Here is a 26631-nt window from a genome sequence, read left to right on the forward strand (position 1 = left end):
TTGTCTCTGCAACTTAAATAAAGAGCCATATCATAACTTCTACATTCAAAAATCCACTTAAGTTCAAAGTTTTCATTTTCTCCTGATGGGAAGAGAAAAAAAAATGATGTCTAACAGCATCATTAGCTTTCCAGCTAAGTCTGCTTCACCCTACTTTATAAAATGTAGGTGTTTGTTTTCTACATTGAACAAAATTTTGTTATGGTCCTCATTAACTGTGTCAAGGATTTCAGTAATAAAGTCAGCTATAAATGAATTCAGATCATTTACTATTCTTGCAAGAAGGAAGAAAAATAGCCAAACTGTTGGATCATGATACAAGGAAGATATTTCAATCACCCTTCTCTTTCCTGTAACTTTACAGGTTATGTGGTGTTAAATAGGTCATAAAACTCTTTTCATCATGTCAGCAGTTTTGACCCTGAAGACCAACAGAATATTCACAGGAGAGTCATACATTTAAAAGAAAAGATACAATTTGAAAATATCTATCCTTATTATAGAGATTGAATAATATTTAATATCATTAGTATAATATTAAATTAATAATATAATATAGGTATTCAAAATACCTATCCTTACTTTTGCTTTTGTTTTTTAGCTGGAATACACTTAATACACTTAATTTACATGCAATCAAAAGGATCTACTGACATTCAAATACAATAATTTTTGAAGTATTGACAAAAGACTATGATCTGCTCTGGGCCCCCCCAACATAAGGACATGGACCTGTTGCAGTGAGTCCAGAGGAGGGCCACAAAAATGATCAGAGGGCTGGAGCACCTCTCCTAGGAAGACAGGCTGAGAAAGTTGGGGTGGTTCAGCCTGGAGAACAGAAAGCTTTAAGGGGGAGACTTAAGGTGGCATATCAGTACTTAAAGGGGGCTTGTAAGAAAAACAGAGAAAGACTTTTTACCAGGGGCTGTAAGTGGCAGGGCAAGGGGCAGGGCAAGGGTTGTTTTAAACTGAAAGAGGGCAGATTTAGAGCAGACATAAGGAAGAAATTCCTTGTAACAAGGGTGATGAGACACTGGAACAGGTTGTCCAGAGAAGGTCCTCACTGAACTGTAATGATACAAACCAAACTATATCAAAATGATTTTTAGATAACACCTACCTCCCCTGCATGTTAAGTCCATTGACCTGATCTCCTCTGAGTTCTGCTACTAACGAAAAGACCATCTGTTAAATAAAATAAAAATAAAATAAAGTACATGTATTGCAAATAAGCAGTCATTAGTTGCATGGTTCTCCGCGTGACTGACATACTGTGAAGGTTAATAACTTTCTCTGTTCACTCATCCTGATTTTTTTTTAATTATTACTGCGAACTTAAAGCTGTCCAGATCACTGAATAAACTATGCTGCAAAATGTTTTTTAAACACACGTTATATGCCCTCCACATTTGAAAACTAAGCAGCTTTCAGAAGAGCATTGTTAATAATAACTAATAATTTTTATATGCTTTATCTAAGTCAACATATTATGAAATGTTATTCCCATTATTTTTACACATTAAATGTAAAATACACTTTTCCTAAGACTTAGGGCTTACCTACCACTTTAAATGCAGTGCATACAGTCAAAGAAAACATTCCAAAAGTTATGTTCTAACACACAAAATAATATATATAATTTAAACTTCACAGGGAAAAAAAATTATGATAGGGTAGACATTTTTTTGTTACAGCAACAGGAATTTTGTTTTTATGAATATCTATTACAGTATAAGCTAATAATTTTTTTTCTCTTTCGTCCAGAGATCTCCCACTTCATTGTTCCCTTAAAAGGCTGTAAAAGTAACTGAGGTAAGAAAAGATAAACAAAGTTCAGTTCATGTTCCTTATAACAATGACAGCTACATATATGTGCTTAGAAATTGGTGATTTATCATTAACAAAATCTCAGTTGCACAAAATACTTACATTTTTAACTAAGTGACAATAATAATCTGCTGACGTGTAGCCAAGAGTTGATATGAATGTGCTGGTTTCAGCTTCATTACTTTCCCACTTAGAAGGAGAAAGGAGGTGGCACAGCAAACTCTGTGAGAAATCAACAGAAGGGCAACAAAAAAAGTATTAGGCTAAAACACTCTGTGTGAAAAGAGCTGACTGCTATTAAACTATATGTGGGGTTAGATCTTTTGATCAGTTGTGGCCATTTTACGCCATGTCATCAACACAGAAGAGCACACAGCTCCCATCAACCATAAGAAAAATGCTTTACCTGCTATCAATCCCTCACAATCGAACGTGGGTTCACACATCACACAATTTCAATAGTTGTGCAATAGCAATGGAGGCCATCTGTGTCAAAACCATACACACTTTAGGTAGGTTTCAGTTCTCTGGGAGCCATTTCAGTTTGGTATCATCCGGATGGCAGTAATCATGTGGCTAGACAGCAAAAAACTCACCTGTAGTCTTGATTAGTACCATGATCAAGAAAAGAAAGCATGAAATTAATGCTTACTTTTCCATATCACTCCCTCAAGAAGTCCCAATATTTTTAATGGAATTCAGGCCTGGCCTCATAATTTCATTTGCCTAAATTCCTCATTATCTTAAAAAGATAACGATAAGATTTTAGTTTAACATTTACTTCTCTACCAATTTCACTATGGAATGCTTCAAGTCACGTTTAATAAAACCTTTTTAATGCATCATATAAAAATAAACAGATTCAGACTGAAGTCAAATCAACACTTTTCATACACTGATCCTGCAGGCGTGTACAGAGGACTCTGAATATAGTACTCTGGTTTCATGCCTTCACATTCTTCCATGCTGTACTACAGTCTTCTGGACAGATCTTACACCCCAGCATCTTCCCAACAGAACGCATTTATGGAAACTGTTGTATGAAATCTTGAGCACAGTTTTGCATCCTGCTGTCATACCTGAGCAGAGGTATCTTGCTTATCAAATGACCTGCTTTGAATTTGTGACAGCTTTCTTTTCTTCCTGTCCACTATTGCTAAATGCTGATATAATAGCTACATTCCCTTTCCAGAGGTTCATTTCAGGGCTTAATATATCAGTGACACTTAAAGCATAAACTAAATTACACTTTGCATGGCAGTAAGTATAAAACCATTTGTAACAGAGGGTCAGGATTAGCAAACACTGAAATAATTTTTAAAATTTAAAATTTAATTTTAAAAATATGCAATCAGAAGGAAAGTTCAGACAAAAGCACTGTGACTTTCATGGTCTTAGGGGGTTTCACTCAATCTATTATTTTTAAAAGATGGATATGATGAAAGATTCCAGACTAAAAAATTAAGAATCAGTTAGCTCATTTTCTGCTTTGAGAAATCCAAACCAAATATTTATGCATGCTTTTGTTGAATATCTAAACAACTAGTCTAAGCAACTGCTTCAGAAGTCCCTGAATTAGAAGTATTCCATGTATTCCATGGATGATTAATTTGAGAAAGAAGATACAAAATGCAGAAGCATACCAGAAGTCAAAGAAAATTCATTACTATCAAAGTAAGCAACAAGCATTTCAGAGACCTTATTTATTGTACTTTCGTTTAGGACTATTTTACTACCTTGCAGACATGTTAAATGCCTAAATAACCTTTTCTTTCATTGTAAAACTGGTTTCCTAAATAACCCTCAACAGGCGAATCTGCTGTTTTACCGCCATCTAGTGACTTCCCTAAAAATAAGAAGAAAGGAAAATGCTGTGTCAACACAGTTTCAAGGAATTAATTTACATGCGACTTTTGTATTTTTAAGAAAAAGATATAACAAGGTGGATTTTCAAAATGTACAAGCATCTTAATCAATTTACTAATATGGAACCATATGTATTTATATTGTCCTCTGCAACCATTGCTAAAGTTAAAATTGGTTTTCAGAACACTATCAAGAGTTCAGAAAAGTAGTTGTTACAAAATAGGAGGGTTTGCCCAGTAGAATGAGATAAGGGATCAGGCTGCAAGTTGAAAACAAAATGAAGGGGGAGTTAGCTACAACAAACCTGGGATGCCACTTTTGCTAGAGGTAAGGAGGGGGGCTTGAAAAGTACAAAGTTTCTTGCATTGTTCAGTGAAAGACTTGCAAAAAGCTTCACCGGTGAGAAGAACAAACAAAAAGCTCTGAAAAGGATTTGACAGGCTGACATGGCAGCTAATGAGGGAGTAGCTGAAAACCCCATATATTCAGCTGTAACACTACAAAATATATTATCTAGTGACCCTCTCTGTAACCAGAATTTTCCTAAGCATAAAACTAATCAAACACTCTTTATGTGAAGAGTAATTTCAAAATTACTTTCCCCCTATCCTTGTGTAAGTCACTGTTACCCAACCAATAGATGAAAAGACAAGACAAAATTACTACACATCATCAGAGTCTGCATCCAGCCTGCAACCCTTCCCTGGGTTTTTTTGTTTAGTTGCCTGGTTGGTTAGGTTTTTATTTGTTTTTTCTTTTCTGAGCACTCTACTACATCCATGCTAGGATTTTCCAGATCAACTCAGTTATTTTTTTGAACACACAAAACCTCTGAACAGCCAGAAGGGGGCAAGGGAAACAGGAGTAAGGAGATACTGTAGTCAAGATGAAAGGAGGTATCAGGTATGCATAAAAGAAAGGTATGTATTACAGGTGAAAAACATTTAGAATTCAGCTCTATGTCTTACATATTTCATTTTACAAATGCTATTGCCAACACAAAGCCTGTGACGTACCTACATGCAACAAAGACAAGGAATTTGATAACAAAATTTTAAAGTATTTATCTTTTAAGGTTTAAATGCTTTCTTTCATCCAAAACATGTTCAGAAAGTTCTCCTTCTCTCTAGAAAAAGTAGCTCACTTACTGCATGCAATTCTGGCTGTAAGTGATAATATTGCATTAGCAGGGAGCTGTCTAAAAGAAAAATAAATATTGACAATTCACACATTTGACAAATGGACTGTTAGATGGCTAAGAAATTGGCAAGATGGCTATGTGTAAAACGTTACAGTCAACAGCACAGTGTCCAAGTGTGATCATACTGCAGAACTCAGAACCAGGTCCGAGGCTGAGTGTAAAATAATGTTTTCTTATATATGAGTTTCTCCTTTCACTTTTGAAATCAACTCTTTCAGAAAATACTATAGAGAAATCTAGAAGGTTTCAGAAGATTTTCTCACAGACGATCTTATACACAGCTATAGAAATATTCAAAACTAGCAATAGGTTCCATTATTGCATTATGAAGCCCCCCAAAAGCATTTTGGAAAAGAAAAAAATAGAACATTTTATATAGCCAGAGTGTAGATTCCTGCAGTCCGAGAGATCAGTGATTTGAGACTAATGACTTTTAAGGAATCATTTCAAACCCAAAAGAAGGTATTCAAGAACATGATGGGAAAGTTGTCAATACTAAATTCACTCCTGTATTGATGATGAAACCTAGTCATGAATCCTAGCCTACTCCAGCAAAGTACGAAGATTTGACATTTACATAATCATCAATTATTTCTAGCAGTAAATCAATTAACACTGTCTAATCCATTAATGCCATATTCTACAAGCCAGAAAAATGGTGGCAGTCTGTGGCAGAAGTGCTGCATTCAGCAAAAATAACAAGGTGTCATGATTCTGGAAGATGAACAGCAGTCAGACATACTATGATATTAGAAATTATTTCTTTCTTGATTTCCCTCACCACTGATTAAGTAGGAAGCAGGGAGGAAACCACCTTGGTTCTAGTTGCAAGAGAATACACTCATCCCCATGGCCTTGTATTAAAGTTCTTTGACATAATCTCTTTCAGGCTGAAACGGAAATAATAAATTTTCATAAAGCTGTCAAAATGACCAACTTCATTGAACAATCTTATCTGTGGCTATATTTTATTGATGCAATTTATACTGAGTAATGTTCTTAGCTAACTCAACATCCACTTTGCACCAAGGTGTCTAACATCTTTAATAGGCAGATAATCCTAGGAGCACTTGCATGAAGACATGAAACCATTTACTTTATCAGTGTAAATACAGTGCTCCCTATCTACCAGGTTTTGTAGCGAAGGAGGCCTGATTTAACATTTACTTCTCTGACTTACAGATTAGCTATAAGGCTGTCCCTTATTAATTCACTCAGGGAAAGTGGAGGGAATGAGAATAGACTTGAAACTGAAGACTTCGGAGAATATAAATGGAGAAAACAAGTCACTATGTTCCCTGGTTACTCTACACCTGTATCTAAAGAGGATTTAGCAACTGAAAAACATTTCTGACACAGGACTTTTCAATTAAGCTAAGCCAACTCTTTTGATACTCCTCTTTAAATAACAAAGGCTAATTTCCATGTACTACAGGGGATTTGTTACTCCATGGAGTTTGTTTCTCAGAGACAACCATCTCTCGGAGCACATGTGTCTGTAAAAGCCTGGAAATTATTTTCCTGGAGCAGAAAGGGCAGGAGGTGCCTGCCCCTCCACAAAGACAAGCAGCACAGCACCAGGCAGACACCAACTCAGCTTGTGTCCATAACTCCACCAAGGGGGAGGAGGTGCCTTAGTCTCCTGATACTACCTTTGCTAAGCTGGGATCCAAAAGCTCTGAAGCCTTTTTTCACATCTTTCTGTAACAGGAAGAATCTTCCTGCTTATGTCAACAGGGAAAAATATAGAAGCCTGAATTAAAGGCACAATTACCTCTGAAATTAGACATCAACACAGAAATAGCACTTGATTTTTATTACAGGACCACGTGACAAGTTTTATGTTAGTAACTGTATTTGTGTAGCAACTGTCCTGGAATTTACGACGGTTTCAAAGACATTCCAGGGGAACCAGTTAAACCAATTTGTTTCTGGAAACTTCACAGCGCACTGTCTCCAAAGTATTTATGATTCTGAATGTCCTCAGAAGCAGATGTGAAAATCAACAGGGGCAATATATTTTGGAGAGAGGAGATGGATGGTTTCAGTGGGATGAGCCATTCAAACCTGATACTGATTAGGACTTCCCAGTGACATTACTGGGCTCTTATTGCCAACTGGATGAGTTGGTCAAAGCAATAAGTAGAGCCGGATGGAACAGAAGGATCTATCATTTATCCTAAAAGACATTTCTCTTTAGTATATTCTCCTTGAAACAGAGTGCCATTATGTTTTGAGAAGAGATAATTAATGGCAATTTGCTGAAACCTATATATGTGAATTTGTTAGAATTCGTACAACACGGATACTCAAGTGTAAATTTCTGAAATCTGGTCAAGTAACAGGTTTATTTCTGACCTTTCCATCTACTTCAACGGGAACCAGTTTTCCTCAGCTCTGCTAAGAAAAAGCAAGTAAAATAAGAAAAAATAAATTTTATTCAGAGGAAATGTTAGACGTGTTATTTCCTCTTTGCATTTTATCAGATTTTGGAATGAGTATTTCTTGTATGGCAATGATTTCAAGGGTATGTACATCAACTTTATTCTTAGGTGTTCCCTGTACAGTCAGATGGCCCATTGTTATCAACAAAGGTCTAGAAGACAAGAGATCTAATTCTATTTCCAACCTGCCTTTGAAAATACTTCAAAACAGTGTAACTACAACATTAATAACAAATTAGGTAATATGATTTCCAATTATTATTAAATAAATAAAGTGCTATACCATATGTACTATTTCTCTCTTTAAATAGGTAGGAATCTAATATCCCAAATTACTTCCTAAATTATTTAAACAGAGTCCATAGTAAGCAAGGTATACACATTGCTCCGATTTGTTTAAATGTAAATTAATTTGTTTGTTTGCTATCTTTCAGCAGCTCAGCCTAAATGAGCCTCCTCCAGATATTTTTTAGCAGTATTTTCTTAAAAATTCTGCCTGAAGACTTAAGAGTTTTATTGTGTCCCATACCTTCTAGATTAAATGATCGACAATAAAACACAAACAGGTCTGGTATTTTTAGAACCCTTTTACTATGAAAAAAACGAGCCAGTTCTGGAGAACTGTAGTGGCAAAGTCTGTAAATGACAAGGCAGCATGCTCATTCAGAGACTGACTCAACACCAACTGTTTATGAATCCAATTCTATGAGTAGGATGCTGACGTAACACGATTCATATTCTTTCCACACACTTATCCAATCATAACAAAGTTTGTGACTTTTAATTTTGCTTACAAGACCTCTTGCTCACTTATTCCTTAGTTCCAGGAAAAGACAGAAAATTAGTTTTCCACAAACCAAAATGTAAAAGAAAATAAAGTAGTAAAACACCATTCATATTTAAATATAATGTAGTTTTCAAAGTACTGTTTTACTCCAAACAATTTTGTTTTCTCAACATTTTATAAAAATCTCCGTGTATAAATTAAGGGAAATTATATGGCACGTGTTTGCTAACAATTATTATCAGCATGTAAGGGTATATTTGATAAGCTAATAAAAAAATTAACTCTTTATCATCAATAATCTAATCAAAATCTCCAATTTCTGCTATAAAACTAAAATTGTTTAAAACACATTTCAAATAGACAAAATGTTATACTACATGCACACATGCATTTCAATGATTAGCTAGTCTACATACCTCCCACTTTACCAAATTGAGTCTATTCCAGTAACTGCTCAGAGGTTTTGCACAGAGAAATCACTTCAGTTTCAACTTAACTTAAAGCTTAAAATATTCTTCAGTAATTTACTGGATCAGGGCCAAAGTGCCTAAGTATAGGGTGGGGAGGGGTTTTCTTCCCACATTTCTTTCTGACATTTACTGTCAGTAAGTTTTTTTTTGTTTCAGCAGTTTATGGATACACATTCTTTGCATTTATGGGATGGTTTTCATCAACTGAATTCTATACTAGCACACTAAATAAAATTGTTGGCCACAAGTACATGTTTAGGAATTATCAGAGCTTCTAATTTTTCTCCTTATTCACTTGGAATGACAATCTCACATCTGCCCACAACTAAATATCCATTGATAACCATGAAAGACTAGTTGATGATAAATTATTCTGCTAAAGACTCCTTCAAACAAGGGTCTTGCTGATACATGTAGCTTATTAAGAAGACTAGGCTCATACTCTTACCTCTATTTATTAAAATGGAAGAAAAATGTTACATACTTCCAATACAATTAAAAATTAACCTGATCCTAATTTCCAGATGATATGCAGCAAAGAAAATTAGGGGGCAGGGGAGGTGGGGGAAGCTGCATTGTTTTTCCCTCACCAATTCAAGCTCAGTTAACTTCTGTGAAACTAGTATAGGAAAAACATGTTGCACTACTACTGTGGCTAAGACCACACAACTTTTTAATGGATGAGTTCCAAAGCCTAAGCTCCATCTGCAAATCACTAACAAAACCCTTGGAAATCATAAGAAAGAAGCTAAAGAAACGTGGGGCTGGCAAGCTTTCAGTCTGCTCTTGGCCTCAGACAGGAAAAGCAGTTTCAAATCTCCTCCTCTTTTCTTTCTCCTCTCTCTTTAAGAAACACCCACCTAGAAAGTGCTATCACTCTTTGCATTAAAAAGGGGAGACTTTTGCTGCTGAAATAAAACACATATTTACACTAACATACAAAAGGAAATTCAATAGCTTTACCAGAATCAACTATAAATCTTTTTTTTTTTTTTAAAGCCCTCTGGTTTAACTTGCCAGAGATTTAGAATTAATTTCCCTCTTCCCTCCACAATTTTCAAAAGCCAAAATGCAAGCTTCCCACAGAATAATTCCTTAAATCAACAAAAAGTTATGTGGAACAGAGGGACGAATACATTTAAGTTTAGAAAGAGTGGATGAATCACAAAAGTGTTTTATTTTTAGTTTAAATCTCAGTTCAGTAATTTCTAGAAAAAAAGATAATCTAAAACTTACACTTTTTTGAATAAATGTACATGCCTAATGTCAGATTTTTCTACTTCCAATAGGTACACACTGCAAAAACCCAAAGATCACCTAACCTAGGAAGATATTCAGGAGAAATTAATTTTAATCACTTGGTTTTGGACTTCATAAGTTTAAACATGTTAAAAGTTTAAAAATGTTCACTGAACTTTTTAGCAAAAAAAGCACAGAATACACCTATAAAGCGATGCAACAAGTGCTGGTCACTAATTATATTAGGTTTAGCAAAAATATCTAAAGCCAATAGAATTTCTTCAAATAGAGAACTCTGTTTGTTAGTAACAAATCATTATTCTTTCCTAGAGCCACCTGGCACTGCTAAAGTGCTCTGAGAAATGTCAGCTGGCTAGCAAATTGTGACACTTGCTGTTAAAGCTCAAACAGCTTTGCAGGAAAGCAGAATCCTTCGTTTCTCATTTGTTCTTTGAGATACTTAGCTTTTGCTTATTTTGGCTCAGAAGCCATGAAATTATTTATATTCATGTTAGCTTGGCATTGTTAAAGAATTATCTACTTGAAAAAGAAGAGAGGTCTGTTTTCCCCCAGCCCATTCATATTATCATGCTATTTTTAGCCAGAAGAATGGTAATACTTTCAAATTTGAAAACATTGCAAATTCTCTTCCATCCTGCCAATGTAATTATCTATAGATGACTAGAGAAGGTCCAAATCAGGTTAGAAAGTTGATTCACAAAGGGGTTAGTGAGAAGGCTAGCAATTTCGATGTATAATCTTCAGTAGGTTAGAAACGACCAAGAACTCTCTCCAGTTGACTTTCCAAAAACTGAAAAAGCAACAACAACAATATACTGTCAGTAAACTCAGTAACACTTCGTGACAATAAGCATCAGAAATTCATTATGTGCTGTATATGAAAACCCATCTTCATTCTTAAATGCTCTCTCACTACATTAAAAAGAGCAAGCCCCACTCTCTTCTTCTATGAATATCTCTTAACACCTTCAAACACCCTCCTGTCCTTTATGAATAAAATTGTTTTATTAACATATTCTATTAGAGTTCTTGAATATATGCTATTGCTATATCAACTACTTACTCATTTTGAATCATCGGTCAATTCAAATTTTCACTGCTGTCTTCTCCCTCCCCCCAAAGGGGCCACCTCTAACTATGCCTTGCTTTTTAATCTTGCTTTTTAACCTACTAGAGGCAGAACTGTATATTAGCAAGTTTAAGAGGCAGATATCTCAAATCTTAAGCAAGTATTTCTGGGAGAAGTGAGTTTCCCTAGGTGTGTACCCAGCATAGTCACACAAACTTCAACAGCTGGTGCAGCTGAACAAAAGTGTTAAACAGTGATTCTGAAATAACTCCATCTCTGGCCCCATGTATTTTGTGCATGCACAGGACACACACACGAGGGACAGGAATAAAGAGGGCCACAGCAGCTTGAGGAGCCCATTTCCCTTTCCAGGTTGCTGCCCAGGACACAAACAAATCACACATGGGCCTGAGAAATGTGCCTTTGTCACTCATTAGTGCCTTGGGACACACTGCAAAAGAAGCAGACTTGATTCTCAAAGCTGAATTTTAACCAGTAATTTAAAAGTTGAAAGGTCCCATATCACATTAGGAGTTCATTAAGGCTCTAATTAATGATGTCAGATCTTAAAAGCGTGCACATATCTCATTTAACTGTCTTTTGTTTTCTGTTTTGATCCAAAGGAAAATTGACTTTGAACTATCAGTTACCCAGTGAAAGTTAAGACATTTGTTTCAAGCTCATTTACATACTTAATTCCACACATGCTTAAATACAATGTAAAAACTCATCTATCAAAGTGTATCCTTTCATGTCCATACACTTATATAATAGAATTACACTGTTTGTCCTCAACTGCAGCTGATTAACATATTCCAAAATGGCCTGTAAATGCTGCATAAGCATTTGCATGACATGAAGTTTAGCCTTTTAAATATATTTCATGAAACTTAAGATTCCAGATGAGTATATATCAAACATTAGGGTGGTGAAATCAGTTTCCAAAGCTATAAACTGGCTGGCAGGTTTAAAAAAAAAAAAAAAAAAGTTCTTCCTCATTTTGGTTGGAGGAAAAGTGCTGTGCTAATGGCTAGAGCAACAGTAAAATACTTTAGAGGAACAGTAAAACAACACTCAGCATCGAAGCAAAAAAATTGGGAGAATGAAAACAATGAAGATGAAAGGCTTTTAAAAAATTATTATCATCATACAGCATTTAATATAAGTACAGAGGTTACTTCCTACTGCCAAAAAACATCAAAACATTCAGACTTTAAAGTAACACACATTTTAACCAAAAAAACAAAACCAAACCAAACAACTTTTTGAAGAGTCTATATATGTTACATTATATACTATTTACTTCAGGCAGAAGCTGACAGAAGCAAGCAGCCAAAAGGAGGGACTAAGGGAAACTTGTACTTTCTCAAAATTAAAAAACCCTAAAAGTCTGTGGAATGCTGTTTACTTCAGCTCTGTTTTACAGCACTGCTGCACAGAGAAGGGATTGACTGAAATGTCTGCAGCCCATGGCCACCCACACTATGGGATGCACTATGATTAAAGACAGTGCTACGTTCTTGTATCTGCCAGCAAAGCCTGCTCCATACTGTAATTATTATACTTGCAGTTCTTATAATGTATTGCATCTGCTGCAGCAAGTCCCCTTACATTGTCCAACAAGAAAACCATTGAACATGAATAGCAAGTTATTTTTAACGTGCACAAATGGCTTGAAAAATGGGTACTTTAAATACTTGTCTTTAAAGTTTATGAAAGCTTTGCCCTATAGTATAGCCAGTGCCATAGCGAAAGCAGATCTACCACTGAAACATTCACTTTAACTCACCTAGCAAAAGATACAGCCTGACACACCACCCTTTCACCCCACAACGTTATCATGAGCTAAGTCGGTGCTTTAGGTCTTTAAAGCCCAAAACTTCTGTGCATTGTGGATTAGATATGTATCTAGATAGCATTAAAATAGTACAAGTCCATCTGTCACTTCATTAAGTGATTACGCACATTGAACATTTCCGATGATCCTATGATTTAAATGCATTATAATTTCTCCCTTTCTCTTCAATAACATCTAATATTTCACAGTAACAGCAATTTTGAAAACAATAAAATAAGCCCTAGGTCAAAATAAGTAGCAGTTCTCTTCAAAGAAAATTTTATTTTGAATTCCGATCTCTGCAATAAGTAGTAAAAAAGTTCAAAACTTATACTCCATGCATTTTCCTGATGCTGTTTGGTGCTCTATCATACAAAATTAAGCATTACACTGTTGTTGGAAGCACAACACATAGCTGTTACTGCACTCTTCCCTACAAAATTTATGAGACAGTCTGTACCATTTCAAAAATTTTGCCAGGAGTTGGCTGCACAGATGCTCCTGTGAAAAGCACAGATTGTCTGCTGGCTATAAATACGAAGTGTTACACTAACTAGTGTGCCACTACCTAGCAAAGGAGGGAAGAAGGATGTACCAAAAGCAATGCTGAATGCAAAAAAAATCAAGGACTGGATAAAAGCCCATTCATCTCCACCCACTCCAGACCACTTCCTGAGGAAATGTCTTTAGACCCTCTTTGATACAAAGACCTTGCCTTTGATTAGAGGCAAGGGTAAATTCCACATAAAGTGACTGAGGAAAACTGCCACAAAGACTCCTGAAGGACTGTGGAAAAATAAAATAAAAAAAAAATAGGAAAAGTATAAACAAGATACATACTTTAATCACCATCAGATGACTTTCACTTGAAAGAATACACTACAGTCTTTGCAGTGATCAAAGTTCCTGATGATTATTTGCACAGGTTAGAGGAGGAATGACAACTCCTCTTTTCTAAACATACCAAAAAAGCCATAAGATCCCTAAAACCACAGAAGTGAGTCTCAGAAAGTGATTAAGTAACTTTGAACTACTTTGTCCTCAAGGAGACTTAACATTTTCCATTTCATTCTTGGACGCATGCCCCTGGAAAACAGACCTCTCTTTTCCCACAGCTGCTAGCAAAAACCAGATACCCTGCTCCACACCTCCCCTTCCTTCTTAAACTGGCCTTCTCTTCTAATTGTTATGTATTTTACCTATCATAAAATATTATAGTGATACTATTACAAAGACAAGAAATAGTTTAAAGCAACTAGTTATATATGTTAGTCTGAATATTACTAAAATTAGTGTTCTCCCCTTAGAAGGGGGAAACAACAAAAACAAAGTTTCAAACATTTTATTTGTAATAAAGCCATGCTAAAACCTATGCTCTATGACACACATTCTTTCTCCTCTAAGTTTCTCAATAATAAATAGCAGGTGATGTATGTTCATAATTTTAACTCCAGTATCTTAGTTCAGCACTTAATCTCCCTCTCTCAAAACTGTCATAGGAAGGATAATAAGAACTGTCATAGATAAGAAGGAAAAAACGTGTTTCTCAGTATGACGTCTAGCAACTCATAAGCCTTTTAATAGATGCATTACCCATATATGTCATTAATATAGTATTCTTATCTCATGGAGACATCATTTATTGTAAATCCAATATTATTTTAATATTTTTCTGCATCAAATGGTCTTGGGGCCCATTTACCCGTGCAGAATGACAAATTATTTAGGCTTTTCCTAACTTAATAAAGCAGACTAAAGAACAGAACTTGAGGTTCCCTATAATTTGTGTACTAAATATTTTCTTCATGTTACCTTAAAATTCCAAATCCTAGAAAAATGTGAGCTTGTAGATATGCTTCTATAAAGACACAAGAATACTCAAAAGAAACCCAAAACTTTTTAAATTACATTTCAATAATTCTTAACATAACATGTTCTTTCTTAACAGCATTTTCTGAGATGGCCTTAACCATCTGATAAAACATGCATATAAATAAAAATAGTATGTAGCAAATTTTACTAAAAGATGACGAGCATAACGGCCACAAAATCAGATCAGCACTCTTCACCTAAGAAGAGACTATCATAATTCCAATGTACATCTTCATATATAAATTAATGCATCTGTATTAAAGTTGGTAACATTAGAGAGAGAATGAAGAGATGGAACAATGTCTCCTTAAATCACAATGAGCCAATTTATATTAAAGCAAGCTTATAAGCAACAATAGTAAAATCAAGCCAAAAAAATGTTCTTTAATGATGGCCATACTCTCCACTAATGTAGCAGCCTGCAATGGCTAAAAATTATCCCACTAATCAGACTGAATCAAATCATCTAGAGTCCCTGTGTGGACCTCTTACTTACCAATTAGGCCAAGCAGAGAATGCTTGGATGGAGAACATTCTCTGGGGTTTCACCTGTGAGGGATTTGGAAAGTGTCTGGAGAGCAGATAACGCACTTCGCTGTCACACACTTTCCACCCCAAAAGACACCCCTTTCATCTACCAGAATACTTCCAGTTCCAGCAAGTTTATATTAAATTATGACATCTCAACATCAGTTTATTCTCAATCTCTAACAAATGCACTCAATTCTGTGTTTCAGACATTAAATGAACAAACTTTGCATTTGCCGTCTGGGAGAAACACACTGTGACCCTTGGGCAGAAAAAGATTCACACATAATAATCTGTCCCACTTCCCCACTAAAAGGCCTTTCTGTCACCATTTGTAGAGCTCACAGTGAACAGATTGTCCAGCTACCTCTTGTATAAAAGTGGCAACTAAAAGACACAGGGAAATTAGCTTAGCTGCATAAGCCTTCCTAGGACTTTTCATGCAGAGTTTTAGAAACTGTACTCCTAGGTCTTCTAATTCACATCTGCAGAAACCTCATATTGTATTACCCAAAAATAATTCAAGGCAAAAGTATGACCAAAATAAAACTCAATCAGAAAATAAAGCAAAAAAAAAATAACAAATTCACTAGTGTGGCATACGTCAAAAACAGCCTACTTATTTGTGGCCTACTAATATACCATATAGAAAAGTAATTCAAATGCTAAACGTATACACTATATGCTATACTAAATATAGTATCTCATAGGGAGGCTATCTCTGGGAAATACATCAATAATCAAAGTACTTTTCTTTTTCTAAAAAGTAAGAAAGTCTATGCCTACCCAGCTTTAGTGGAGTCTCACATGACTTGGCCTGCAATTTCAGCTTCTGAAATAAGTCTTAACAGATTTCTTTGTATCACGTCATATTTGTTTGAGACCAGTCTAAAACATCTCTGTCAAAACTAAAAATTCTTAAATCTGTGAATAAGCTTTATTTTTCTTTTTTAATATATTTTTTCCAGTCTCTTAAAGGAACCACCATGACAAGTCTTAAAGAAACCACCAAAGTACTGGAATACCCTTCCCTTCACCCTCTCAAGCTGAAAACAAGTCAGAACTACGTTGTTTTCACTGAATTTTCACTGAATTTCACTGAATTTTTAGAGTTGGAAGGGACCATAAAGATCATCTAGTCCAACTCCCCTGCTGAAGCAGGATTGCCTAGAGCATGTTAGAGCATGTTACTCAGGACTGCATCCAGGTGGGTCTTGAAAATCTCCAGAGAAGGGGACTCCACAACCTCCCTGGGCAGCCTGTTCCAGGGCTCTGCCACCCTCACTGTGAAGTTTTTTCTCATATTTGAGTGGAACCTCCTATGTTCCAGCTTGTGCCCGTTGCCCCTCGTCCTCTCGCTGGCAACCACTGAAAAGAGTCTGGCTCCCTCCTCCTTCAACCCACCCTTCAGATACTTATAAGCATTGATAAAGTTTCCCCTCAGCCTTCTCTTCTCCAGGCTAAAGAGTCCCAGCTCTCTCAGCCTTTCTTCATAAGGGAGATGCTCCAATCCTTAAATCATCCTTGTTGCACTTCGCTGGACTCTTTCCAGTAGTTCCCTGTCCCTCTTGAATTGGGGAGCCCAGAACTGGATGCAGTATTCCAGTTGTGGCCTCACCAGTGCAGAGTAGAGGGGGAGAATGACTTCCCTCGACCTACTAGCCTAACTCTTCCCTATGCAGCCCAGGACTCTGTTGGCCTTCCTGGCCACAAGAGCACACTGCTTGCTCATTGTCATTTTGCTGTCTAGCAGGACCCCCAGACCTTTCTCTTCGGAACTTGTCGCCAGCAGGTCCACTCCTAACCTGTATTAGTGCCTGACATTCTTCTTCCCCAGGTGCAGGACCCTACACTTTTCCCTGTTGAACCTCATGAGGTTCTTCCTTGCCCAGCTCTCTACTCCAGCCTGTCCAGGTCTCGCTGGATGGCAGCACGGCCCTCTGGGGTGTCAGCCAGCCCTCCCAGTTTGGTATCATTAGCAAACTTGCTGAAGATACACTCTGTCCCCTCGTCCAGGTCACTGATGAATATGTTGAACAGGACTGGACCAAGTATTGACCCCTGGGGGACACCACTGGTTACAAGCCTCCAGCTTGAACCTGCTCCATTAATCATTACCCTTCAGGTCCTGTCACACAGCCAGTTCTCAATCCACCTCACTGTCCCCTCATCCAGCCCACACTTCCTTAGTTTCCCAATGAGGATGTTATGGGAGACAGTGTCAAAAGCCTTGCTGAAGTCAAGGTAGATGACACCTGCTGCCCTCCCCGCATCCAACCAACCAGTTATAGCATCGTAGAAAGATATCAGATTGGTCAAACATGATTTACCCTTGGTAAACCCGTGTTGCCCACTTCCAATAACCCCCTGCTCCTCAACTTGTTTGGAGATGACATCTAGAATGAGTCTCTCCATTACCTTCCCAGGGACGGAGGTGAGACTAACTGGTCTGTAGCTCCCAGGGTCCTCCTTCTTGCCCTTTTTGAAGACTGGAATGATGCTGGCCTTCCTCCAGTCTTCAGGCACCTCTCCTGTTCTCCATGACCTTTCAAAGATGATAGAGAGTGGCCCAGCGATAACATCTGCCAGCTCTCTCAGCACTCGTGGGTGCATCCCATCAGGGCCCATGGACTTATGAATGTCCAGTTTGGCCAAGTGGTCCCAAACCTGGTCCTCCTCTACTGGAGGAAAAACTTCCTCTCTCCACACCCTCCCCCTTGCCTCCAAGGCCAGAGATTCATGAGGGGCAGCCTTAGCAGTGAAGACTGAAGAAAAGAAGGCATTCAGCAACTCTGCTTTCTCTGTGTCTTCCACCACTAGGGTGCCCATCTCATTCATCAGTGGGCCCACATTATCCCTAATCTTCCTTTTACTGTTTACATACCGAAAAAACCCCTTTTTGTTATTCTTAACTGTAGTGGCCAAGATGAGCTCAGCTTGAGCCTTGGCCCTTCTAATTTTCCCCCTGCATATCTTCACCGCTTCCTGGTATTTCTCCTTGCCTGCCAGGCCCCTTTTCCAAAGATCATAAACCTTCTTTTTGTTCCTGAGCTCCAGCCAAAACTCTCTATTTAGCCAGGCTGGTCTTCTTCCCTTCCTGCTTGTTTTCTGGGACTTGGGTATGGCTCTTTCCTGGGCTTTTAAGAGTGCCTCCTTGAAGTACGACCAGCCTTCCTGGGAACCTTTGCCCTTCAGGACTGTCTCCCAAGGGACACTTTCAACCATGCTCCTGAAGAGGCCAAAGTCTGCCCTTCGGAAGTCCAAGGTGGCAGTTTTGCTGGTCCCCCTCCTTGCTTCAGCAAGAATTTAAAATTGTATCATTTCATGATCACTCTGTCCAAGACGACCTCCAACGTTTACATTCCCCACAAGACCTGAGTTAACTATCGGCAGGTCCAGTAGGGCACTTTCCCTAGTTGGTTCCCTCACCAGCTGCATTAGGAAGTTGTCTTCCATGCACTCCAAGAATCTCCAGGACTGTTGCCTCTTTGCTGTTATATTTCCAGCAGATATCTGGGAAGTTGAAGTCCCCCATGAGTACAAGGGAGAGTGATCGTGAGGCCTCTGCCAGCTGCTTATAGAATATTTCATCAGCCTTTATATCCTGGTTTGGGGGTCTATAACAAACTCCCACCACGATGTCTGCCTTATTGGTCTTCCCTTTGATTCTTATCCATAGACACTCAACACTGTCATCATGCATATTGCTAAGTTCTAGGCATACAATGCTGCTCTTAACATAAAGGGCCACCCCACCACCTCTCTTTCCTTTCCTGTCCCTTCTGAAGAGTTGATAGCCATCAATCACAGCACTCCAGTTATGCGAGTCCTCTCACCACGTTTCTGTGATGGCAACTAGATCATAGTTTTCTTGCTGTACAATGGCCTCCAGCTCCTCCTGTTTGTTGCCCATGCTGCGTGCATTCATGTAGATGCACTTCAGCTGGGCTAATCATCCCACTATTTTGCTGGGAGGGCAAGCACTAATTCCCACCTGTCCATGTGCAGACATTTCTGCAGTTACCATCTTATCACTACTCCTCATGTCTTCACTGCCACATATGTCTTTCTCTCCCACATCAACTGCTGCAACAGGTTGCAAGGCCTTGTTGTGACCCTCTGAACTAGCATTCTTAAATTGCATCCTTGTACTCTTAAACTACATCCTTGTATTCTTAAATTACATGCCCTAATGCTACCTCTAACACAATTATTAAACATGGTATGTTTGAAATGAGACAAGTTTAATTACACAGGAACAGAAATACCATAAAAATAGCTCTCTATGTAGCTAGCATCCTGTCTCTCACAACAGTCAAATGCAGAAGCCTTAGGAAAACCTGTACGAACAGAGCAGGCATCCAGTTGTATCCTCCTTACCCCTCCTTCCTAGGGGCTTGGCTGCCTGTGCTCAAGCTAAGCTGTCATACAGTGTTGCGTGAGCAAGAGTTATAAGAAGCTGGGTCCTTCTGGCTTCACTTGAGAACTTCATTTAAGCACAGGAAAACAAGGCTCTTGGTCCTTGTCTGAGCTGTGTTGCAGCCGTGCCTGTGGCTGGTCACGCAACTCACTGCTCTGTGGAGCCTGACCCATGGCCATGACTCCCCAGCTTGACCTTGGATCTGCCTCATCCCTGTGAACCTGGTCTGGCAAGCCCTGGACTCATGGCTGACCCTGGTGATCATCACTGGACTTGCTCGGCTCTTCTTGTGCAACTGCACCATTTCTGCATAAAGCCAGAGCCACACCTGCCTTCTAGTCACCTGCGGATCCTGGCTCACCTTCCCCCGTGGAGCAGTCTACCCTCAGCGCTCCCTCACACCAAGTGTGTCACTGCGCATTTATCTATACTCAACTTCCTCTGTCACACAGTGACCTCAATACTCAACATCACAAGGTGCCATTAACAAGTCTTTTCAATCAGCCTCTAATACTCTCGGATCTTACATGAATTAAAATAGTTGATCTACACCTACGTTTTGCTTCACTGAGGTTTTTCCAAATGCTTGCCGGATTTTCCAGTAAACAGCAATTCTGTCCAAGGTCTGAATTTACCTTTTCAAATGCTATATTTAGAGGTGAAAAGTGTTTGATTACTAAATTTATCCTCAGACTTTTTTCCTGAATGGCCACAATTGTTTAATTATCATTTCAGCTGAAGCTCAACTTCCACCAAAAAAAACCAAACCATAAACATATTTCTGCATGAACTGAGGCCAGTGAGGTCAGTGAAAGAGTAGTTTTTACTCTTGCTTTTGTTAGGCCCATGATACAAAAAGCAGCATTTTCCCATTTTAATTGATATGACTGTAGTGATACCACCTCTGGTTCTTTTTTTTACAGAGATGGTCACAAGAATTGTGGAATTTTTTTTCTTAAACTAATCCCTTCTGTTTCTGAAACTCTTTTAACAAACTGCACAGAATGTTTATTAACCAGTTTTGCACATCAATACACTCATAAGGATGGTTCAGAAAGCTTGATTAAGTGCATAAACTGCATTCTGAAGACTTCTAATACACTCCATCCATGTACACGATATTCTTCCTCAGTACAATCTATCTTGCTATAAACTTCACAGGTATGCTACATTTAGGCAAAGGCATTTTTTGCTTGTTTCATTTAACTCAGAAGTTCTGCTTCTTTCAAAAATGGCTTGGACCATATGGCTTCTGACCATATTCTTTTACTGTTGAGTTTGGGTAGTTTTTATTATTTTTTTTTTCCTTCCAGGTTCACAGAACTTCTTGATTTTTAAAAACATACTGCTGCATTCTGGTAAGAGAAACTGACTGCTGTACCCAACCAGAATAACAGCCAACGAAACAAAAATGTTCCCCATGGACAGGGCTGAACTTGCAAACATTTGTTCTGTTTTCCTAAGAGCAACTATTAAACGCTGACGTCACAGCAAGCTTAATATCTGGTACCAATCAGAAATGTCTCTCCTTGCATGTCATTATCAGATATTCTGTTTAAAAATATTTAATCCAGCCATCCTTCAGTGGTTGTGGTTGGTTTTGTACATGGCCAACAAATGTACCACAAAGAACAGCCAGCCTTCAGGAAAGAGTCACAAAATATCTACACCTCTTCAGCTTTATTCTGCACTTTGAGTAATACTTTTCTGAATCGGAAGATTTTTATTCTGTTTTTTGTCCACTGCCCAAAACCACAACACCATGCTTTAGCTTTGACTAACACAAGCTTTTTTGTTTTCTTTTGACAGAAACTCTAATTGTCAGATTGCTGCTTAACAAATATAAGGCATCAGAAACTAGATCTACACCAGATTTGTTCCTGATCACACTGTGATCTCTTACCTGTGGGTCAGCTCTTAAGTTTGTAAGACTGGGGGTTATTCAGTCTTATTTACAAACTGCTTTATAGGTTTTACTATTTTCACTTTCTTTATGCGTTCTCTAAAGCATCTCATTTTTCTATTTCATTTTACACAAAACATGGTTGTATAGTTTTTGCATAAATGTCTGAAATAACAAATCAGCCAGCTGGTTAACTAAAAATTGGTTTAAAACACAAGTTAATTTATCTCAAATAATTACAAAGAGGAAAGTTGCCTTCTGACTTTTCTGGGTTTTAATACCATTGCCTTTGACAAAATGGCACATCAGTCTGTTATATGTCCTATACAGGTGCTGGCATTTAACACATTCTATTTACAATCAGAACAGTTTTTTAATTTTTGCTAGTATACATATGCCCCGGTTTCAGCCAGGAAAGAGTTGGGTTTTTGCCTAGTGATTGCTGTTAAAGGAATTTCAGTAATGCATATTGTTTTGTTTGTTGCTAGGTGATGTTTATACTTTTCAATGACTATTTTCAGCTTCCCATAGAAGCTGAGACAGAACATAGACAGAACAACAGAATGGTCAATGAAATATTTCATACCTTAGATGTTGTGCTCAGTATATAAATGGGAGTTGGCTGGGGGAGGAGGGGAAGAGATCCACAATCACTGCTTGGGAAGGTACCCATTCACCAGGTGTCGAGAGAGACGTGTCATCATTATTATTATTGCTATTTTCCTTTTCTGTTATTGTTCTATTAAACTGTCTTTATCTCAAGCCACTTTTTTTTTTTCTTTTCTCTCTTTTTCTGTATCTTCTCCATGCCCATGTGCAAAAAATAGGGAGAACTGCACGAGCAGCTGCGTGGTCCTAGCTGCCAGCTGGGGTTAAACCATGACAATGTAACTGAAAAACCATTCTAGAATAAATTGCCCTTCAGATATCTGTTTCATTGTGCTCCTGAGATCTAGTCTAAGAGCATGCATACGTACTGTGTATCAAGAGAGGTGACTAGGTGAGCAAAACAGAATTTTATAGTCACTGCCATTATTACATATTTAAACTTCCTTGTACAACATGGTGGACTGAAAACTATCCAGAAGCTAGGGTGGCATAAACGCTTCTGATGCTTTATTGCTTAAATAAACAATGGGAAAACTGTCAATTTAAACTGACAGTTGTGCCAATTACATTCACGTGTTTGCTGTTTAGTGAACTTCGTTATTAAACAGATAGGTCAAGTTTAAAACAAAAAAACCCCCTTGTCTACTTAGTTTCACACATAAAAAATAAAACAATGTAAACAGAATTTTAAACATAGAATTGAGAAGCAGCATGTTTTGTGTTTTCCCCTTATATCTGAGAAACATCTTAAAAGCAACTTTACCTATTCAGAAAGCTAGTGTGCTTCCTCACTAATCCTTGACTCACAAGTCAAATACAACATTCAGGTTTCTTGGATGCAACTTTTACAACTTGTGTGAGAAACTTACAAATGCCATCAAAATCTGCATTTCACATCCTGTCTACAGGATATAAGTCTATGTGGGATTTAAAATGGGATTAAAATTTTCATGAATGATGAGAATTAATAATTGCACCACATAATGTAATTTTAGAAATTTTATTGTTAAGTTCCAAGTGCTTCAATGCTCTGACCATTCATGAATTATAAGAATAATCTAAAAATCTCCAAACATAAACAAAACAGTATCAGAAAAGGGATCATTAGCCTGTAATTATCCAGAATTTCTTGCATGTTCGCAAAAGCGTTCAGAACAGGCAACCTTTAGCAGCAGGATACTTGGTAGACTGTTTTAGTTTGTTCCCATTTTTATGAGGCATACTTATTAAATAGTTGTTCCTAGTTTTAACTAGGAATGGAAAATTTTATAATACACAACAGTTTCAGTGGACGTGTAATGCACAACAGCTAATTCCCAGCTTTTATTTCTCATTACCAACTCCAGTGAATGGCCTGTTCATGCTTACTCTGTAACAGCATTATTTTATACCCATCAATTTGGTTGCAGAAGTCAAATTCAACTTGGTCCATCCTTAGAGGAAGCACTCATCTTTATTTGTCATCCTCATGACAAATTTGACAAATTAAAGGCAAGCTACTGCATAATACTGCCTTTCTAACAAAACACATCCATATGGAACCAACGAAAGGCTGTAATGTTATTACTGTTAGTTTAATCCCTAACAACACCTAAACTACCCTACTCTAAAAACGGTGTGTGAGAGTGCATGTTTGTGTCATGTACATACTGGCAATCACTTAAAACAGAGAGTGCCATCTACTGGTATTTACTGGTATAATTTTTTGCAGCTTATGTGCTAATGCACCGCAAAAGGCTTACTCTTAGCAAGGTACCAGAAACAAAAGAATGGATGCTTTGATGTACCCGATATTGCGGGGACAGTCTCATGCCTACAGCAAACAAACTTACTATCATAACAAGTGAAACCACAGGTATAATTATTCCACATTTCTGGAATAATTATGGGCAAGAAAAGACAAAAATCAGTTCAACTGCATGCACTGTGCATACAGGAAACACAAAGACTGTGAAATTAATTTTCCTATTAGTGAGTATCCTGAGTTGCTGCCAACAATTTCAGGAATCTTAACACAGAACTCTCACTAGGGCAACCATCATTATTCAGCTAAAACTCAAAATAGTGCCACACAACCTGAGCAGCAGTGAAGCTGGCTTCCAAACTAGAGACTCTTATTAAAAGAAAATGTTCATCTTCCCTTAGAAGAAGAGTATTAGAGTGCTGTGAAATGGAAAGCTATGTACATATTCATATACCATACATATGTGTACCTGTATATAAAATGGAGAATGTCATCTACTGGTAGGTAAGAATATACACCACCATTCATAAGTTAGTAAACAGCTACCATAAAATGCAACAAAGTTGGCATTACTATGTATTGCAAACAACTGTGTCCAGTTCCAAACTCTTCCTCACATACTTGGCATAATGCATTTTAACAAACACATATGAGCTATATATCCTGCAAAATAAAATTCTTCCCATAAAACAGACGGGGGAAAAAAATGAGAATTATAGAGTCTACTTCCCATTTTCATCTTCCATTTCACATAAAAGCTATGTTGGATACTTTACTAAGATATGATGAGAATTCCTATATTTCTCAAAAATACTTCTCAGTTCCTTCATGTTTTACTGTGATGCCTTACTATCCTTGTTACGATAAAAATATTGAAAATGCTATTGAATGCTATTGAAAATGGCAATTCATTCCAAATAGAAGACAAAATACATGAAAGCATGCACACACACGTACCCTTCACACTTTCTGACCTCTTTGTAATATGACATCTTTCCAGTGTTTTTTTTCTCAGCTATTCTCCACAATTTCCCCATAGTTCCACCAGTGTCAACTCTCTAACATTTTTCTTGGAATCTTTCTATTTCAATTTGTATGAGACTTACTCTAAAGTAACTAAATAATCTTGCAAAGTCCTAGTAAATCAATGAGCAACTCTTCCCTGGCATACAAAAACAGTAAGTCCACTTAAATCCTAAAATTTTAAGAAATTTCTAGGTGATCTTAAAGGTCCCTTCCAACCTAGACAATTCTATGAATCTGTGATTCTAAGTAAGTCACAAACATTTCCATTTTGAGCCATCACTGAGAGACTGTCCTTCCAGTGGTAACTCACCACAGACTTAAAAACCCGTTTTGCTGAAAATTCTGGCACAGATTCAGAAGTAGGGGTGAAAGGTCAGTGTTTCATTAACTGAACCAACTCAATTAAAACTGCAGCTTAATTAAAAACTCAAGACGATCATAAAGAAAAAACAGTTCATCCGGAGAACATCACTAAAAATCTCAAATATCCTATGCTTAATTGGCAGTAAATTTTTTGATCTGGTCTATTTGAGGAGTATCAATCCACTGCAAAATGCTTTAATACAATAGATAGAACTCCATCAAACAATCTAAATAAATACAACCTCACTGTACATCAAAAAGCTGGCAAGTAGAGGACAGGTATGTGTCTTCCATTCTTATGGAAAACAAGAGTTACATTCAGATCCTTTAAGGTGTCCTCCACAGGAGGCAAGTGTAACAATACTAAAGGGAAAGATCCCGCACAGAAGGCCTTGACATTATATTTTCAGATTTATAACTCAAATTTTTAAAAACTACAAAAAACATCCAAAACAAAACAATAAAAAAACCCCACAAAACCATTTTTTCCAGAAACATTTGAGCATTGCTGTACAAGCAGGGGTTCTACTCAACATGTACAATATTCGATTAATGGTTTTCAAACACGTTTGCATGTTTGCTACTCAAAAAATATCAAGATGACACTGAAGTTCTGGTATATCTCCTACTTCCTTGAAAAGCAGAGAAATCCCAGCAAGAAAATGCTGCAGTTTTACTGCAAACACTATATTTGGCAAAATGGAAATATTTACCTGAAAGGACTCCATTTGCATTCTTGAAGAGATACCCTCAAGTGGTGAACTTTGTTCACTGAGTGCTGACAGTGTCCAAAGGAAATAATACAGTCTCTGCTTTCCATTGCAGACATTTGGAAATGTGGTGTCCACCAACTTTCCACCAACACTGTTCAGCCCAGCAGAAAATGGAGAAATTAAACTCAAAGACAAGAGGGGAGGCAAGGACGGCAGACCATAATTCAAAACCTTGATCTTACAGCAGAAATAGCTCAGCAACATTCACAAATGATTAGTAGATGAGACAGTTTGACAGGCTTTTCTTTTTCTCAATAATTTTATTTATTTTCATAGGAACATTATTTTTACATAGTTCTGTTGAGGAACTAGAAACTCACTGACACAAAAAAATTAAAACTTTCTGAATCAAAATATTTACATCATTTTGTCATCATACCATCCTCAGTTCAAAAATTACTCTTGGAAAGAACATCTGTTACTTTTGCGTCCATTAATATAATGTGGCCTACCACAGGATGCAGATACCCAAAACTACAAATTTCCAGAAAGGAAAATTTGGCCAAGCCTGGAAACCACCTCTAAAAACACGTATGATGACTGACAGGCCTTCCACCCCTACGTTTAAGCTATTAGGTATACACTGTCTTTTTCTTTTGTAGAACATTGAAAAAATGCATCTTATATTATAA

At 37.4% G+C, this 26631-nt stretch overlaps 1 protein-coding gene across 1 annotated transcript in view; it reads right to left on the reverse strand.

Annotated features, from left to right (window-relative positions):
• Positions 1-26631, reverse strand: part of FANCC (FA complementation group C) — a 65899-nt gene that overhangs the window by 27394 nt on the left and 11874 nt on the right. The window contains exons 4-5 of the mRNA XM_074166466.1: positions 1930-2049; positions 1121-1185 (exon numbers count right to left, since the gene is read on the reverse strand). Coding sequence (XP_074022567.1) covers positions 1121-1185; positions 1930-2049 — 185 coding nt within the window. The remainder of the gene's footprint in view (positions 1-1120; positions 1186-1929; positions 2050-26631) is intronic.

Source organism: Numenius arquata, chromosome Z, assembly GCF_964106895.1.
Source record: "Numenius arquata chromosome Z, bNumArq3.hap1.1, whole genome shotgun sequence".
NCBI lineage: Eukaryota > Metazoa > Chordata > Aves > Charadriiformes > Scolopacidae > Numenius > Numenius arquata.